The sequence below is a fragment of the Cajanus cajan genome, chromosome 3, assembly GCF_000230855.2.
Source record: "Cajanus cajan strain Asha chromosome 3, NIPB_CcT2T_4, whole genome shotgun sequence".
Classification (NCBI taxonomy): Eukaryota; Viridiplantae; Streptophyta; class Magnoliopsida; order Fabales; family Fabaceae; genus Cajanus; species Cajanus cajan.
The window spans coordinates 64,966,833-64,984,831 of NC_138519.1; the positions used below are offsets into that span (position 1 = coordinate 64,966,833).

The 17,999-nt window shown below is 36.7% G+C and overlaps 1 protein-coding gene across 1 annotated transcript; it reads left to right on the forward strand.

Annotated features, from left to right (window-relative positions):
- The first annotated feature begins 5,236 nt into the window (after nt 1-5,236).
- Nucleotides 5,237-10,786, forward strand: LOC145956406 (uncharacterized). Its single transcript, XM_083071998.1, has 2 exons — nt 5,237-9,872; nt 9,969-10,786. Exons 1-2 carry the CDS (start codon nt 5,237-5,239, stop codon nt 10,784-10,786), a joined length of 5,454 nt encoding a protein of 1,817 aa, XP_082928124.1.
- Nucleotides 10,787-17,999: the final 7,213 nt, after the last annotated feature.

The window sequence follows — 17,999 nt, forward strand, 5'->3', positions numbered from 1 at the left end:
ATGTAAAATTTAATACATATGATCATAACTATAATATTATATGGTTCAATGATTAAATTTATACTCTAAAAAATTATATATTGAAGATGTAACTACACTAACTTTAACATTTAACATTTAGAAGGTATTTGGTATGTAAGGAAAATTTTCATCTTCAAAAGGCATAATTTATGAAAATCATAAGTTTCACGAATCATTAAGAAATATTTATAAATATTATTTGAAAATTAAAGACTTTTACTATATTATAATATCCGTTTTAATTTAAAAATGTTAGTTTCTCACCTTCTCTACTGGGATAATACCATGGAAAACTTCTATAAAAATCTTTATTAAAAAATAAAATACACATACACACATATATATATATATATATATATATATATATAAATTGTCAATGAACAAAAATAATAGTTTTAACGAGTTAATATTTTGTCAAAACCTCTCTAAAATAAATACATGAAAATAAAAAGGAAATTATTGAATAAAAATATTTTAATAATTATTAAAATATATAAATTTGGATACTGATATATCAAATTTTTATTTTGATATTAAATTGCTATTGAAAATAATTACAAAAAATTTTATACATAAAAAATATAAAATACACATTTTCCTTCTTATATTATTGTTATTTGATAAATAAAATTAAAGCGACATTAATTATCATTAAAATGATTTATGTTATTTAATAACGTTAAACATATTATACATGAAATTAAATCGTTAATTTTGATTTTGATGACGCTGAAATTCTTATCTTATTTAATGTTAAATTTATGTTATTTAATATATTTGTTTTAACAATATAAAACTATTAATTATTAATATTTGTAAAAATTTTAAAACAAATTACATAAAAGTATATTAATTATTATATATATATAATATATTCTCCATAAACTTTTATAACATAATATTAATAAATATTTATATAAAGCCTTAAAATAGAAACTATAATGACCTGATAAAACTATTAATTATGCAATTTTAAATTATATGTGAAAAAAATCACATAAAAGTATATTAATTATTATATTAAAATTTAACATTAATATAAAAATTTATGTATAATATTTATGTTAATTCTTGATATTTTGCATAAAATATGTAAGAAAATATTAATTATGTAAAATATCTATATTAATTCGTTTTTTTACAAAATATTTATATTAATTCTTAATATTTCACATCAACTTTAATTAATATTAATATTTTAAATAAAAAATAAAAATGTAAATGTAAAAAATATTTTTCAAAAAATTCACATAAAATTTAATATATATAATTTTCATAAAGTTTTATAAGGTAATATTAACAAATATTTATATAAAATATTAAAATTATTAAAAAATTAAATACGTAAAAATACCGATAAAAAGTTCTCCATAAAAATTTATAACGTAATATTAATAATTAATAAAAAAAATATTTATATAAAGTATTAAAACTATTTATAAAATTAATAATTATAATTTTGAATATAAATATATCTTTAATATTAAAAGATGTGCACAGACTTTACTCTTCGTTTCTACTGCTCTTTTCATCTCCCATAAATTAAGGTTTTATTATATTAAAATACAAAATGTTGGAAGATTTAATGAGATTTTATTTTTCATTAAGTTATTGCTTCCATTTTTCATACATTAGTGTTTTATTATAGTTGTAAACATTATAGTAGGATGGATCAACAATGTAGTATGAGTCATATAACTATGTTAACAACTCCTAAACAATTTTCAATTTCAAAGAGAAATTTTATTGAATTTTCTCTAAACGATTTCTTATTTAATTAAAAGAGAAAGTTGATTGGATTTTCATTGATCAATTTTTTTTTATCTTCTTCTAGCACAGGTCAATATATTTTTTATCTTCTTCCTTATCCTCTAATTCTTTTAATGTTTGTGAATATATGACATTAATTTTATGGATTATTTTTATTTCTAATAAGTTTCCTTGTTATAAAATCCAATTCATAGACAAGCAAGTAAATATTTCTTAAAAAATTTTAAGGCTTTGAATTTGAGGTGAGTTATGTTTGGAGCAATTTAAATAGCTTTGGAGAAACTTCATATTCTTTTGAACTTATTACAATGGAAACATAAATAATAATACACATCAACCATCACTAGAAACTTGTTGATGACATCCATCTCAAGGTCCATTTATTGTTTCATTTTCATTTTTTCTATTTATTTTTAATAATCTATTTTTTGTTTTAATTTTATTGTGGTTTAAGTTATGTGACTAGAAGATGAATATCATGTTTTATTTCGATCCTTTATATTTTCATAAAGTTACAACAATTGTGATAATTTTCTATTATTATTATTAATAATAATACGTAATTGTTGATGTTGTAGTATTTACATTATTTTTTATGTGATTAATTTATAAAAAGTTTTCTAATAAATTTTCTTGGTCAAATCAAAAGGAATATAAATTCTAAGATAAAAGAAGAAAGTAACACTATCAAGTGTTTTTTTTTAGTGAATACACTAACAATTGTTGTAATCACTTTAGGAAGAAAATATTGAAATATTTGTCGGGACTCGAAAAATTCTGATCTTACCAATAGTTTGGACTTTCATTTTGAAAATCTTATCGGTTAGGGAATGTCTGGAGACCAGACTAATCCCTAACCAACGATTTTTGAAAAAGGTTCGAAGGAGTTGCCACCAATGTTTTACTCAAAACATTGGAAAAAGAAAAGAGTTTTGAAAATCCAATAATGGCTTCAATTACCAAAATTGGATTCGGGGATCGGTTACGTGTATGGAAGGTATTAGACACCCTCATAACGCCCTAAATCGGTACATTATGATGAAACTAACGCAATAAGAATTAATAATTTAAATATTAGATCCCTTTTATTAATGATTATTTACATGCTTGAAACTTAAATTACACAATTTACCCTAAGACGTCTACACGATTATTTATTGACATATAAGAATTATAAATAAAGTAAATAAAATAGTAAATAAAGAAATAAATAAAACAATAAACAAAATAATAAATAAAATAAATAAAAACAATAAAGAAGAGAGAAGAATTTAGAACCTTCGAAGCAAGCCTTTTATAAGGGAATCTTCCCAAATACGTGTAGGGTACGTTTTGACAGCCCTTCGCTCTACAAAATTCTCACCATCACTTAGAGATTTCTACATAAGGGGGAAGCTATGCAGCTTTTTGTTCCCCTAATCCCTTGGCCAGAGGGTTTCTTATATAACCAATTAGGAGATAGAAACATAAGAGAGTTATCCGATGTGAGACTAAATTTTATAAAAATACAATCTTTTTTCAAGCACCATGCAAGACCTCTAGAGAACTCGTTAACCGTCGGATCGTGCTGGTTTTTTATGGTATCCTCACAATATATTGATCTTCAATTTAAATGGTTGGATCGTTGAAATTAGGTCTGTAGTAAGAGATATTATTATAACAAAAACATTATCTGGTACAAGATTCATATTTTCCAGCTGTAATGTGAGACCTCTAGAGAAATCATTAATCGTTGGATCATGCTAAAAATTTGATGATATCTTCTTGATACATTGATCTTTAACTTCAACGGTCAGATCGTGAAAATTAAGTCTTTAGTGAGAGATATTATCAGAACAAAAATGCTGCCCAATGCAAAATTTTCTGAAATAGGGAACGGGCCATTCCGATTTCAGAAGGAGTCGTTCTAACATTGGGAACGACCCGTTCCAATTTGGGAACGGCCATTCTGCGCCTAAGATCAGTTTTGTTTGAGTTTTCTAGGTATTCTGGAGCCATCTTCACCTGTTTAGGTGCTCTATTGGGCCCTTCGAGACCGTATGTACTACTTTTTCTAGTTGTAGTGCGAGACTTCTAGAGAAATCGTTAACCGTTGGATCATGCTGAAAATTTGGTGATATCTTCTCAATACATTGAAATTTAATTTTAACAGTTGGATCGTCAAAATTAGGTCTATAACGATAGATATTATCATAACAAAAATGTTGCCCAATGCGTTGGGCTCCTCAAGGGTTGTTTATCTCATTCTAGTAGACCTTTGTCCTTGGTTTGGGTACTCCGGATGAAATTGAGTGTCTACAATGTTTAAATAACAAATTGAATGTACAAAGTATACAAAAAAAAATTGTAACACTCTAAATTTTCTACTAATGTGATAGTTTAATTATTATTTATTTTTATATTTATTGAAGTTATTTTCTTATAATTTTTTAATTAATTAAAGGGGCTTTATAAAATATTTTAGAGACTTTTAATTATTATGAGTGTTTTTAATTAAATAACAAATATTTACAAAAAATTGTTTTGTATAATATTTATTAGAAAAATAATTATTTTATGATATTTTGTTATAATAAATATTTGAATAAAAATATATGTTTTTATTATAATTTTTTATCTATTTTATTTTAATTATAATTTTGATGGGAAAAATATATTTATTTTATATATTAGTTATAAGTTTTAATATTTAAGGGAAGGAAAGTGTGACTATGATTAAAGTGTTTTTTATTAAAGGTTAAATGTGGGTTGGGAAGTTTTTGAAAGAAGTTTTTTGAGTGGAGAGTTATTTTACATTTTACACTTCTTAATTCTTGTTTAGGCTTCATGCTCTAAAGAACGGGGAGAAGAACTAAAGATTGTTGGAGATCACTCTAGAGATCCATACCTGTACCGTGGGGGAGCTCAAGGTGAGCCGACCTAATATGCCGACCCACTACGCCTGGCCCAATAGGTCTGGGGAACCAAGGCAAAAGTGTCACCCATCATCCGACCCAAGTCACGTCGGCAAGTAACCGAACGATTCAACCGAAGCGCCCCGAAGCCCCTTTTTGGCTCGCCTCATATTGACCCGTTTAGAGCCGCGCAGGAAGGGATCCAAGCATAAGGGATCCACGTGGCTTATTCGGACAATCAATAAGATCCCACGTCTCGCGCAAAAGAAGGATAACGACCATAATCTCAAGGATCGGGAATTTATGAAAGAAGGCGTGATCCAGGGGATTTGGTTGGCATAACCAGGTACTATATAGAGGGTAAGAATTAGGTCTAGGAAGGACAATCATCGAATGTTCTAGGTCAAGGCGGCTGTCAGGATCCTTTTAGCTCGGTACTGCTAAGGGTTCTTCGGCGGCGGTCCCCAATACCGGAACATTTTGGCGCCCACCGTGGGGCAGGTAAAACTGCGTCCCACACCATTTTCGTCCGAGATAGGCAGAAGTTCACCATGACAAGACCGCTGAGAAGCAACGCGACGACGGTCAACAACAGCAACGTCACAGGAGTAATGGCCGGAACCTCCAACGGAGCCGACAATCCCATTTCCCCCGCCGGCAGTCACACCATGGAGGGAATCTTAGCGGCGATGGAAACCATGCGGCGTGAAAATGAAGAAGCAAGAAGGCGAGCGGAAGAAGCCGAGCGGTTATTTCGGCAACATCACGCGGAAACCAACAACGGCCCTACGCTACAAGAGATTCTAGCCACTGTAGAAATGCTCAGACATGAGAATGAGGAGATGCGACGGCAGGCGGCCGAAGCAGAGAGCCCGCGGCAGCGTGACCTTGAGGCGCTGAACAATGACCCAGCGTTGACGGAGATCACAGCCACAGTTGAAGCGTTGAGACGGGAGAATGAAGAAGCGCGGCGAAGAGTGGAAGAGTCCGAGCGTCTACGACGAGAAGATCAGGAACTTATGCAACGTCTTAATGAAGACCATCGGAGAAGAGCCGAGGAAGTCCAAGCAGCATTGCAAGCCCAAATTGCTGAACTGCGTAGGAGCAACATGGAAGGGGGAGGACCAGAGCCGGCAAGGATACTTCAAGGAGGCGTAGAACCCCCGAGAGCATTCCAACCTTTCTCCGAAGCCATAGAAAGTGAAATCGTGCCTCCACACTTAGCCATCCCGCGCATCACACCATTTGACGGCACACAAGACCCCGATGAACACTTGATGATTTATCGGGCCCACATGTTAATTAATGGCGGATCTGATGCTATATATTGCAAACTTTTTGTAGGTACTCTCACAGGAACGGCGTTGAAATGGTTCAGCCAGCTAGAAGACCGATCCGTGACTGGATACGACATTCTGTCACGACTTTTCGTGGCCCAATTTGCAGCAAACAAGAGGAAGTCCATGACGATCGCGGACCTGTTGGACGTCCGCCAATACCAAGGCGAGTCTCTGAAGGAATACCTAGACCGGTTCAATCAGGTGGCAATCAAGGTGGCCAATCCAGACGAGCAGATGTTTGTGATCGCTTTCAGCAAGGGGCTCAGATCGGGGCCGTTTTCGGAATCCCTTGTCCAGAGGACAGCCGAAAGCATGGCCGAGGTCCGTGCAAGGGCGGCTTGTCACATTGAAGCAGAAGAAAGTGAAGCCAGGAAAAAAGAAGCAGAGAAGAGAGAGAGTGCATACACCCCGACGGCCATCAACAGCCGTCATTTGAAGGCAAGAAACGATTGGGCCAAAAGAAACCTCCACCAGTCAACCCATGCCAATTCGCAGAATAAAACCAGGCACAACGACGACGCTGACTCAATTGACGTCAAAAACCCGACACCCTTGAACATACCTCGACGCCGAATTTTAAGGGACATCAATGTCACGCGTCTACTGCACTTCCCACAAAAGGGTAATCGTGTATTGGGATCGGACAAAGGGAGTTGGTGCGAATTCCACCACGCATACGGCCACGACACGGAGGAATGCTATAGCCTCATCCAACAAATGGAACAACTAATCAAGGATGGCCACTTGAAGACTTATGTGAGGCGACGAAGCCGAAAGGAAGAGGCGGCGAGTTCTGGGGAGCCGCGACATCAATCAACCCCTAGGGGTACAGCACCCACTCGTCACAACAACGACCATGAACGGCCTGTGCTTGGAGACTTCAATACGATTGTGGGCGGGTTCGCGGGAGGCGGAGCTTCATCAGCCGCAAGGAAAAGGTACGCGCGTTCTGTCTTTACTATTGATCGGGTTGCGGAAGTCCGACCTTCCACGCCGATCACATTTTCCGACGATGATTATACCGGGGTCATGCCCCACGAAGATGATCCTGTAGTCATCTGCATAACCATGCTGAGCAGAAATGTTAAAAGAGTTTTGGTAGATCAGGGTAGCTCAGCAGACGTCCTGTTCTGGGACGCCTTTGTGGGTTTAGAAGTCCCCACTGATCGCCTCCAACCCTTTGACGGCGTCCTCGTGGGTTTCACCGGGGACGAAATTGAAATTAGAGGGTACGTCGAGCTGAAAACAACCTTCGGCACCGCAACATCAATGAAAACCATCCTGCTAAAATACTTGGTCGTCAATGCTCCATCATCCTACAATGTGTTGCTCGGTAGGCCTTCACTGAACAAGTTAAAGGCAGTAGTCTCAACCCCGCACCTAAAAATGAAATACCCCTTAGATGGTGGTGGCATAGGTACGATCGAGGTCGATCAGCAAGTATCACGAAAATGTTACCACGACAGTATGCGGCAGCGGCGATCATCGAAATTCATCAGACCCCCATACCACGTCCAATTCCTCGACCTCGATCCGAGGGAAGACTTCCCCACGGACCGACCCCAACCTGTAGAGGATCTGAAAAATGTCACAATCGCGCCGGGAAAGCAGGTCAGACTCGGAACGTCGCTTGATGCCGAGACAGAAGATGCTTTGGTCCGTGTCCTTGAGCGGAACGTCGGTGCTTTCGCTTGGCACCCAAGTGATATGCCAGGAGTGGACCCCGACTTTTTGTGCCACAGGTTGGCCACCGATCCCCGGGCGAAGCCTGTCATGCAAAGACGACGAAAATTCGGGGACGATAAAAAGAAGGCAATTCGGCAAGAAGTAGAAAAGCTATTGTCAGCACATCACATCAGGGAAATCCAGTATCCCGTATGGCTTGCGAACGTTGTAATGGTCAAAAAGTCCAGTGGTAAGTGGAGAATGTGTGTCGACTTTACAGATCTAAATAAAGCCTGTCCCAAAGATTCGTACCCTCTTCCAAATATTGATTGTTTGGTAGACGGAGCATCGGGTTACAAACTACTCAGCTTTCTTGATGCGTATTCAGGATACAATCAGATCCGGATGCACCCACAGGATGAAGACAAGACATCTTTCATAGCTGACGCAGCTAACTATTGCTACAAAGTCATGCCCTTCGGTTTGAAAAACGCAGGGGCCACATATCAGCGGCTAATGGATAAAGTCTTGGTACGTATGATGGGCCGGAACGTGGAAGCCTATGTGGATGACATGGTGGTAAAATCATCCGAAAATGGTTCTCACCTATCGGACTTACAGGAGCTCTTTGATACAATCGACAAGTACAACCTAAAGCTCAACCCGGAGAAATGCTCATTCGGCATTCAGGCCAGCAAATTCTTGGGTTTTATGTTAACGCACAGGGGAATCGAAGCCAATCCAGAACGATGCTCTGCCATCATTAACATGAGAAGCCCAGGCAGCGTCAAAGAAGTCCAACAGCTAACAGGACGGATAATATCCCTGTCACGCTTCCTCTCAAAGGTTGCGGATAAAGCTCTCCCTCTCTTTGGCTGTCTAAAGAGGAAGAAAACATTCACATGGTCGGCCGAATGTGAAGCAGCATTTGGTCAGCTCAAAGAGTGCCTGGGAAGCCCTCCCATCCTATCAAGACCAATGGCCGGTCTCCCTTTGCTGTTATACGTGGCGGTCTCGGACCAAGCAATGAGCACAGCCTTGGTTCAGGAGGATAAGGAACAAAGACCTGTCTATTTCATTAGCAAGGTTTTTAAAAGGGCCGAAGTACGCTACAATAAGATTGAGAAGGTAGCACTTGCCATATTAGCAACCGCGAGGAAACTTCGTCACTATTTCCAGAGTTATCAAGTGATCGTTAAGACCGATCAGCCGATACGACAAGTTCTTCACAAACCAGACTTAGCGGGCCGAATGATGAAGTGGTCGGTCGAACTGTCAGAATTTGGGTTGCGCTACGAGCCCCGAGGACCGATTAAAAGTCAACTCCTGGCGGATTTTGTACTAGAACTTACCTCTCCCAACATCACCCAGCAACTGGAGAAACCATGGATTCTGTCAGTGGATGGCTCTTCCAATCTCAAAGGTAGCGGCGCGGGTATCATACTAGAGGGTCCCGATGGAGTCCTTATTGAGCAATCCCTGAGGTTTGATTTCAAAGCCAGCAATAATCAAGCGGAATACGAGGCCCTACTAGTAGGTATGCGCTTAGCCCAAGAAATGGGTGTTCAGACACTCATGGCCCGCAGCGACTCACAATTGGTCACAGGGCAAGTCGTAGGTACGTTCCAAACCAAGGATCCCCAACTGGCGAAATACCTGGAAAAGGTGAAGGAAATTTCATCCTCATTCAACAACTTTTCCCTCTCCCACGTCCCGAGGGACCAAAACTCGCGTGCTGACTTACTGTCCAAGCTAGCAAGCACAAAGAAGCCGGGTTCCAACCGATCAGTTATTCAGGAAACCTTAAAAAGACCGAGCATTCATGCAAAAGAGATTGAAGTGTTGTTTTTGCAAGAAGAGCACCAATCCTGGATGGGACCCATCATTGCATACCTTAACCACGGCTCCTTACCTGCGGCGGCCGATCAAGCAAAAAAGCTTATTCGGGACTCGGCGCAATTCACGATCCTAGGCGGCAAATTATATCGACGGGGTTTCAGCATGCCACTTCTGCGTTGCCTAACACCTTCTCAATGGAGCCGTGTCATGGCCGAGGTTCACGAAGGAGTGTGTGGCAGCCACATAGGCGGCCGATCGTTAGCAAGCAAGGTTCTACGTGCCAGATACTTTTGGCCATCCCTGAGGGCCGATTGCGCAAGCTTCGTGAAACAATGTGACCAATGTCAGAGACACTCCAATTTACACACAGCCCCGGCTGAGACCTTGCACTCTGTCTTATCTCCTTGGCCCTTCAATTGATGGGGTATCGATATACTAGGCCCTTTTCCCACTGTCGTTCGACAGCTCAAATTTCTCATTGTGGCCGTGGACTACTTCACCAAATGGGTCGAGGCGGAACCCATTGCAACCATTTCAGCCGAGCGAGTTAGATCATTCCTGTGGAAATCAATCGTCTGTCGGTTTGGAGTCCCGTACTACATCGTAGCTGACAACGGAACTCAATTTGCTAGCTCGCGAGTACAACAATTCTGTCATGACCTGGGAATCAAGATGATGTTCACATCTGTCGAGTATCCTCGGTCCAATGGACAAGCAGAAGCGGCCAACAAGGTTATATTATCCGGCCTCAGGAAACGACTACAAGATGCCAACTCCAACTGGGTTGACAACCTCAGCCAAGTCTTATGGTCGTATCACACCACACCTCACTCCTCGACTCACGAAACTCCATTTCGCTTGGTCTATGGAACCGACGCTGTAATCCCGGTCGAGATCGGTGAACCCAGCTATCGGGTAACATCCTTCTCCGAAGCAGGATCTGAAGAAGGCCGTAGAGCTGATCTGGATACTCTGGGGGAAATCCAACAGGCAGCACACATCAAGGAAGCGGCGGCAAAAAACCGAGCGGCCAGGAAATATAACTCACATGTACTCCCGAGAACCTTCAACCAAGGCGACTTGGTACTGAAAAAAGCACAGTCACACCAGATCTCCAACAAACTATCTCCCAGATGGGTCGGCCCCTATAGAATCCGGCAAGCTATCGGCAATGGCGCTTACAAACTCCAAACCCTGGATGGCGGCACCATCCCACGGACTTGGAACGCGACAAATCTGCGACGCTATTATAGCTAATTTCCTGTGTATTCGGTGCACTCTTTTCCTCACTCGTTCTTTTTTCTCCCTTAAAAGCTAGAGGGTTTTTTAGGACGAGAAGGTTTTTAATGAGGCACCCCTGAATTGAATACAAAGAGCTCCTCTCATTTCTCAATATTGTCTTACACACAGCTACATCAAGCAAAACCCCTTTACAATTTCTACAATCCCTTGGTGCGAAGAACATCTCAAGGTCGACGCTCGAATGACCCAAACCTTGATGTGAAGAGCATCTGAAGGTCGGCATTCTAGTAAACAATCCCTTGATGCGAAGAGCATCTCAAGGTCGATGCTTGAATGACCCAAACCTTGATGTGAAGAGCATCTGAAGGTCGGCATTCTAATAAACAATCCCTTGGTGCGAAGAGCATCTCAAGGTCGACTCGAATGACCCAAACCTTGATGTGAAGAGCATCTGAAGGTCGGCATTCTAATAAACAATCCCTTGGTGCGAAGAGCATCTCAAGGTCGATGCTTGAATGACCCGAACCTTGATGTGAAAAGCATCTGAAGGTCGGCATTCTAATAAACAATCCCTTGGTGCGAAGAGCATCTCAAGGTCGACTCGAATGACCCAAACCTTGATGTGAAGAGCATCTGAAGGTCGGCATTCTAATAAACAATCCTTTGGTGTGAAGAGCATCTCAAGGTCGCCTCGAATGACCCAAACCTTGGTGTGAAGAGCATCTGAAGGTCGGCATTCTAATAAACAATCCCTTGGTGCGAAGAGCATCTCAAGGTCGACTCGAATGACCCAAACCTTGATGTGAAGAGCATCTGAAGGTCGGCATTCTAATAAACAATCCCTTGGTGCGAAGAGCATCTCAAGGTCGATGCTTGAATGACCCGAACCTTGATGTGAAAAGCATCTGAAGGTCGGCATTCTAATAAACAATCCCTTGGTGCGAAGAGCATCTCAAGGTCGACTCGAATGACCCAAACCTTGATGTGAAGAGCATCTGAAGGTCGGCATTCTAATAAACAATCCCTTGGTGCGAAGAGCATCTCAAGGTCGATGCTTGAATGACCCGAACCTTGATGTGAAAAGCATCTGAAGGTCGGCATTCTAATAAACAATCCTTTGGTGCGAAGAGCATCTCAAGGTCGCCTCGAATGACCCAAACCTTGGTGTGAAGAGCATCTGAAGGTCGGCATTCTAGTAAACAACCCCTTGGTGCGAAGAGCATCTCAAGGTCGACGCTTGAATGACCGAAACCTTGATGTGAAGAGCATCCGAAGGTCGGCATTCTAATAAACAATCCCTTGGTACGACGAGCATTTCAAGGTCGGCATTCTAACAATCCAGATAGCCACTCAAACCACCCGAATCTGGGTGTCGAAAAACGTTTTAATGGTCGGCATTTAACCCATTCCAGCCACAAAGAGTGTTCCGAATCTAGTTCAAAACTATTATTCACTACACGAACGTTTCGCGATTTACGATTGACAACAACGAATATTTAAACGGCGACACTTTGTCAATTTAAATAGAGATCGGCAACGACAAATAATTAAACGGCGACACTTTGTCAATTTAAACAGAGATCGGCAACGGCGAATAATTAAACGGTAACACTTTGTCAATTTAAACAGAGATCGGCAACGACGAATAATTAAACGGCGACGCTTTGTCAATTTAAACAGAGATCGGCAACGACGAATAATCACACACCTTATCAATTTAAACATTAGCGCGTAAGGGAAATCGCAAGTGTACCAACACTACAATTCACATCTCACATACAACATAAATATTAAACACCTTTTAAACCCAAACCAACGCCAGAAACGAAATACGTGAGACACTTTGTGACTTTTCCTTTTATATAACAGAGAAAACCCACTTTGAACGCCACATCCACACAAGACTTGAACAGTCGAGTGCAATAAATGTCCCCAATCTCATAATTACGTTTCAAACCCCCCACCACTCGCGAAACGCCACGTGGCTTGAAAAGCCGTCAACTCAAACGTTTCCTGCATCCCAAGCGTCACACATTAATTGCACCTTGAATACGGTGCCACACGCCACCACCCACACCCCAAGGCGATCACAATCAGTTCAAGACCACCCAGTACACGAGCCCAACACGCCGGCCCAACACGCCCTTCACGAAAATCAAGTGCTCCAACACTGGGCTATGCGGATTCCACGGAGTAGACCGACCCGACATGCTCTTCGCACTCTAGTGCTTAAGCATGGGGGACTATGTACCGTGGGGGAGCTCAAGATGAGCCGACCTTAGACACCGACCCACTGCACCTTCCACGGAGTAGACCGACCCAACATGCTCTTCGCACTCTAGTGCTTAAGCATGGGAGACTATGTACCGTGGGGGAGCTCAAGGTGAGCCGACCTAATATGCCGACCCACTACGCCTAACCCAATAGGTCTGGGGAACCAAGGCAAAAGTATCACCCATCATCCGACCCAAGTCACGTCGGCAAGTAACCGAACGATTCAGCCGAAGCGCCCCGAAGCCCCTTTTTGGCTCGCCTCATATTGACCCGTTTAGAGCCGCGCAGGAAGGGATCCAAGCATAAGGGATCCACGTGGCTTATTCGGACAATCAATAAGATCCCACGTCTCGCGCAAAAGAAGGATAACGACCATAATCTCAAGGATCGGGAATTTATGAAAGAAGGCGTGATCCAGGGGATTTGGTTGGCATAACCAGGTACTATATAGAGGGTAAGAATTAGGTCTAGGAAGGACAATCATCGAATGTTCTAGGTCAAGGCGGCTGTCAGGATCCTTTTAGCTCGGTACTGCTAAGGGTTCTTCGGCGGCGGTCCCCAATACCGGAACAATACCCTTTGTCTAACTTTCATTGAGGTAAGTGGAGAGTGAGTAGTTTCTTTCTAGGCGTGAAATGTATGTTGGATAATAGGATTGACTTCAATCCTATCTTTGTTGTTTGTTTGTTTGTTTGTATGTGAGGGATTTTCCCAAAAATATGTCTTTGTCTTCTTTGTGACTCTTCAATGTTCTACTTGATGTTATTGATATGAATATGTATTGAATTTGGTATTTGATTTGATTTGATATGAACATTTGAATTTATGTAATTTATTGCTTATAAAGTGATTTTAAGTTTTTAATCTATGATTCTATCAATTAATGATCAATTTCGATGACTTTTGATGATGGGATGAGTTACGAGGTATAAAGAATTGAAAATGCATATGTCAGATTCTATTGTGGATATGACCGGTGAGTTATGACTCTGTGATTAAGGGGTTACATGTATGATCGATGTCATAAGTGTGACTCGCGAATCACAATTGTGACATGTTTTAATCTTCATCCTTCTTAGAAGTCAATCAATAATATATATAAAAAAATATTATTTTTGTAAGTGATCAAAAGTTGATTTCATCTACAAATTAAGAAACATTAATTATGCTTTTAAAGTGAAAAACAAATAAGTTTTAAACAATTTTTTTAATATATAATTAAGTTTTGTAAAACTTTCTTCAAGGTTTAAAATAATGTTTTGCTATAAAGTGATATTTTCAAAAGAAAATAATTAGCTCAAAGCTAAATGGGGATAATATAAATGCAGGCATAAGCTAAAAGTGAATAATAAAATGCATATATATACTACATAGAGAATTTTTATATTGGTTCAATCACAAATTACTTTAAATACATTAAATTCATACTTAACTACGTATTCTTTACTGTAATCACTCCAATTACAAAAAATATTCTTTCTCACAAGAATCCATAGGCTTTTCAGTACTAGTATTATTTACCAAGCCTTTGCATGAAACCACAACACTAGCAACAATAACTCTTCTAGTTAGCCTAGTACAACACTAATCCTCCCAGACCAGCCTTTAGAAAAAGCACAATCTTCAACACATGTTGAAAGAATAATCCTGGTATAAAAGTTATTTTGCTTCTTAATAAAAAAAATAAGATTGGTCCATGAGTGTTCTTAATTATACATTCACTCTTATTAAAGGAATATCTTATATACAATCACCCAATTGATTAATGCTAAGTAAATTGTGTTTTAGGCCTTCATCAAACAACATATTATCAATAGAAGGAAAAAAAAAAGTTTACTACTATTTCCTATCCCAACTATCTTGCCTCTCTATAATGAGTTAATCATCCATACATTATCAGTGTAAAACTTTTTACATTGGCAACCAATCATACATTTTAAAATTACTTATTTTATTATTATTTTATTAAATAAGTAACTAACATGACATTATTAAAAAATATAATTGGTTGTTGGTGTAAAAAATTTTTACATTAGCAGTATATAGGTGATTAACTCCTCTATAATTACCATCAAAGGTAACTCATTCATTGTTTTTCGATTTAAGATCATAGAACATAGATCTTTCACACATGAACAATCATTATTCAGGTACTAGACAATGTGCTTTTCTAGTAGTTAAACAAATTTGCCATGAGAATAATTAAGAATTTAGTGATCCAAATAAACATGAGTTCTTTCTTGTGTTATGAAGGCTTTTGAAAATAATTAAAGATTTAGGTACCCAAAAGGATTTAAGATTGATACCATCAAATAAGATAATCATAAAATTACTATTGTACACTGATGTTATTCAAGCATACCATTAAATCTACTTTAATAATATTTTAACAAATCATAACTTTGACTTTTTAAAAGTTCCTCCAAAAGTATAATTTGTTAAAGAAAAAACTTAAATAAAATTACTTAATTATTCTTTATACTATTTTCTAATTAAAATTAGAGTTTCATCTTAATAATCTATATAATCTATTAATATAAACTTTTATTATGCGAGTTATTAACTATTGCGGCAAAATTTTCAATTATTATCGAAGAAAAACATATATTACACCCAAAGGAGTATATCTAAATTTTGTTCTGTACTAAAATATTCATTTAGCAAATACCTTTAACATGTTTTATATTTTGTATAACACCAATGACTAATTCTTCATTGTCTTTATTACTTAGCCACCCTATAAGTAACTTTAACTTTCTTTAAATACTTCTATCAAAAAATAAATAAATTCCTTTAAATAGTTCAATAAATAAGCAGCAGCCCCATCATTTTCATCTGGCATAACTCCTTTCATCTACCACACATTTATTAATGGTCATATTTTCACTAACTATTAGCACATATGTGTTCATACTAGAGCCCTTACACTCGATCGACCATGCCATTAGAAGCTAGTCAATGCTTCCCAATGATAGCCACAGTGTTTCACCAATTCGCTAGTCTTATTCTACTCATTGCATATGCTTATTTTCTTTACGACTTTCTACTAAATAAATAAATAAATCATTTTGAAAATACTTGTATTCATTACAGTCATGTTTATAGTACAAAAATAAAAATGCCTGAGTTCACACAAATATTTCATGGAGATAAAAAGCACCCAACCATGATAAAAACTCAACATCAAATTCCCACGTTAGTCAGATGAACGTAACAAAACACATTTCATTAAAAAGACTATCGATGATATTTGTTGAGGTTATAGAGCCCAGAAATGACCCTGGGCTTGGAATAGTTTTAAGTGTTTGGGAACAAAATCTCACTTTTCTCTTTACATGAAAAAACATAAAGAACCAATATAAAATTAATATCACCTCATTTTTGAGCCGTCCTAACATTTCACATGTTTTAAATACAGAGATAAATATATATCCTTATATATAAATATTTTAAAATATAAATATTTATAATATAAAAATAGATTCATAATTTAATTAAAATTTAATATATTATTTGGTCATGAAATTTTTTGGGTTGATTGACTATTGTAGGGTATTTTTTAAAACTAATTACGTAAATAAGACTGTTTTGAATCTATTTACGTTTTTGGGGTAGTTTGTTACAGTGTCGCTATGGGCCATATATAACGACACTAGTGCCACATGTAATTTTTTTTTAACCGAAAACGACTTGAATTTAGTTACGTAGAAGTCGTTGCCGATTGTAGCGACTTTACTAGTGTCGTTACCAGCTCCTTTACCATTTAAAATGGCTCAATTTTGTAAAAAATAATTTTTTTTTCATAGAAATAAAAAAATAATTTAAAATATTATTTTAAGAGTTGAGCTTTTAAAATATTTTAATAAATTTTTTTAAAAAATAAGATTTCATAAAAATAACCCAAAATAGTTCAGTCATTCAAAAATAAATTAATAGTATATTTTAAGACAAATTAAAATAAAAAAATTAAGATAAAAAAATGCCAGTTTTATAAAGAAATTTTTTTAAAAAACTGGTAAAAAAAATTGAGTCACAGAAGATAAAAAAAATAAAAAATACAAAAATACAAAAATTTTAAAACAGTAAACAAAAATTGTTAAAATAAAAAATTATAAAATAATTTTTTATAAAAATGATAAAATAAATGTGGATAAAAGTATTAAAAAAAAAAACGACGCCGCTATGACCCATAAGCATATTACTTTTGAAGACCAAAAGTAATACATTTCCAAATTAAAATAATCAAAATAAGACTTTGAAAAAAAAAAGGATTAAACTTAAAAAAATTTAAAGAGAACAAAAACATATTTTATTCTTTATGAATGTAATACATAAAAAAAATAAAAATAATAAGGTATTGTAATATATTACTAGATATAATATATATATATATATATATATATATATATATATATATAAAGAAATAATAATTTTAATTTATTTTAAAAAATAATATAAAATTATAACGTAATTATCTAACTTTAAAAAAAAAAAAATTGGACCCTTTTTACCAGAGACTCTAGGCAATTATCCCAACTATGAAGGCCCAAGACTGACTCTACTTCTTGTGGTCGTTTTTATTAGAAATAAGTAATAGTGTATTTTAAACTAAGATTTGTTTCTTATAAAATGGACAAGGAATAATAAGGAAGAATCACACAAAAATTATTTAGTATAGTTTAGTTTTTTATGCCTACATTTACAAAATGTTCATGGCCTTAAAATACATTACAAGTTTTCTAGAAAATTTTAAAAAACTCTCCTTACAAGTGGTAAAACTTGGAAAATCTTTTTTAATTACAAGTTTCTTGATGAAACTTGAGAAACTCTTTTTACAGAAATTTTTCACAAAACTTGAAAAAATCTCCTTTTATATCACTTCTCTTATTTAGGTTGATGATCTTTCTATAGGTTAAATAATTTTTCTCATTTCAAGAATTTCTATTTATTAACT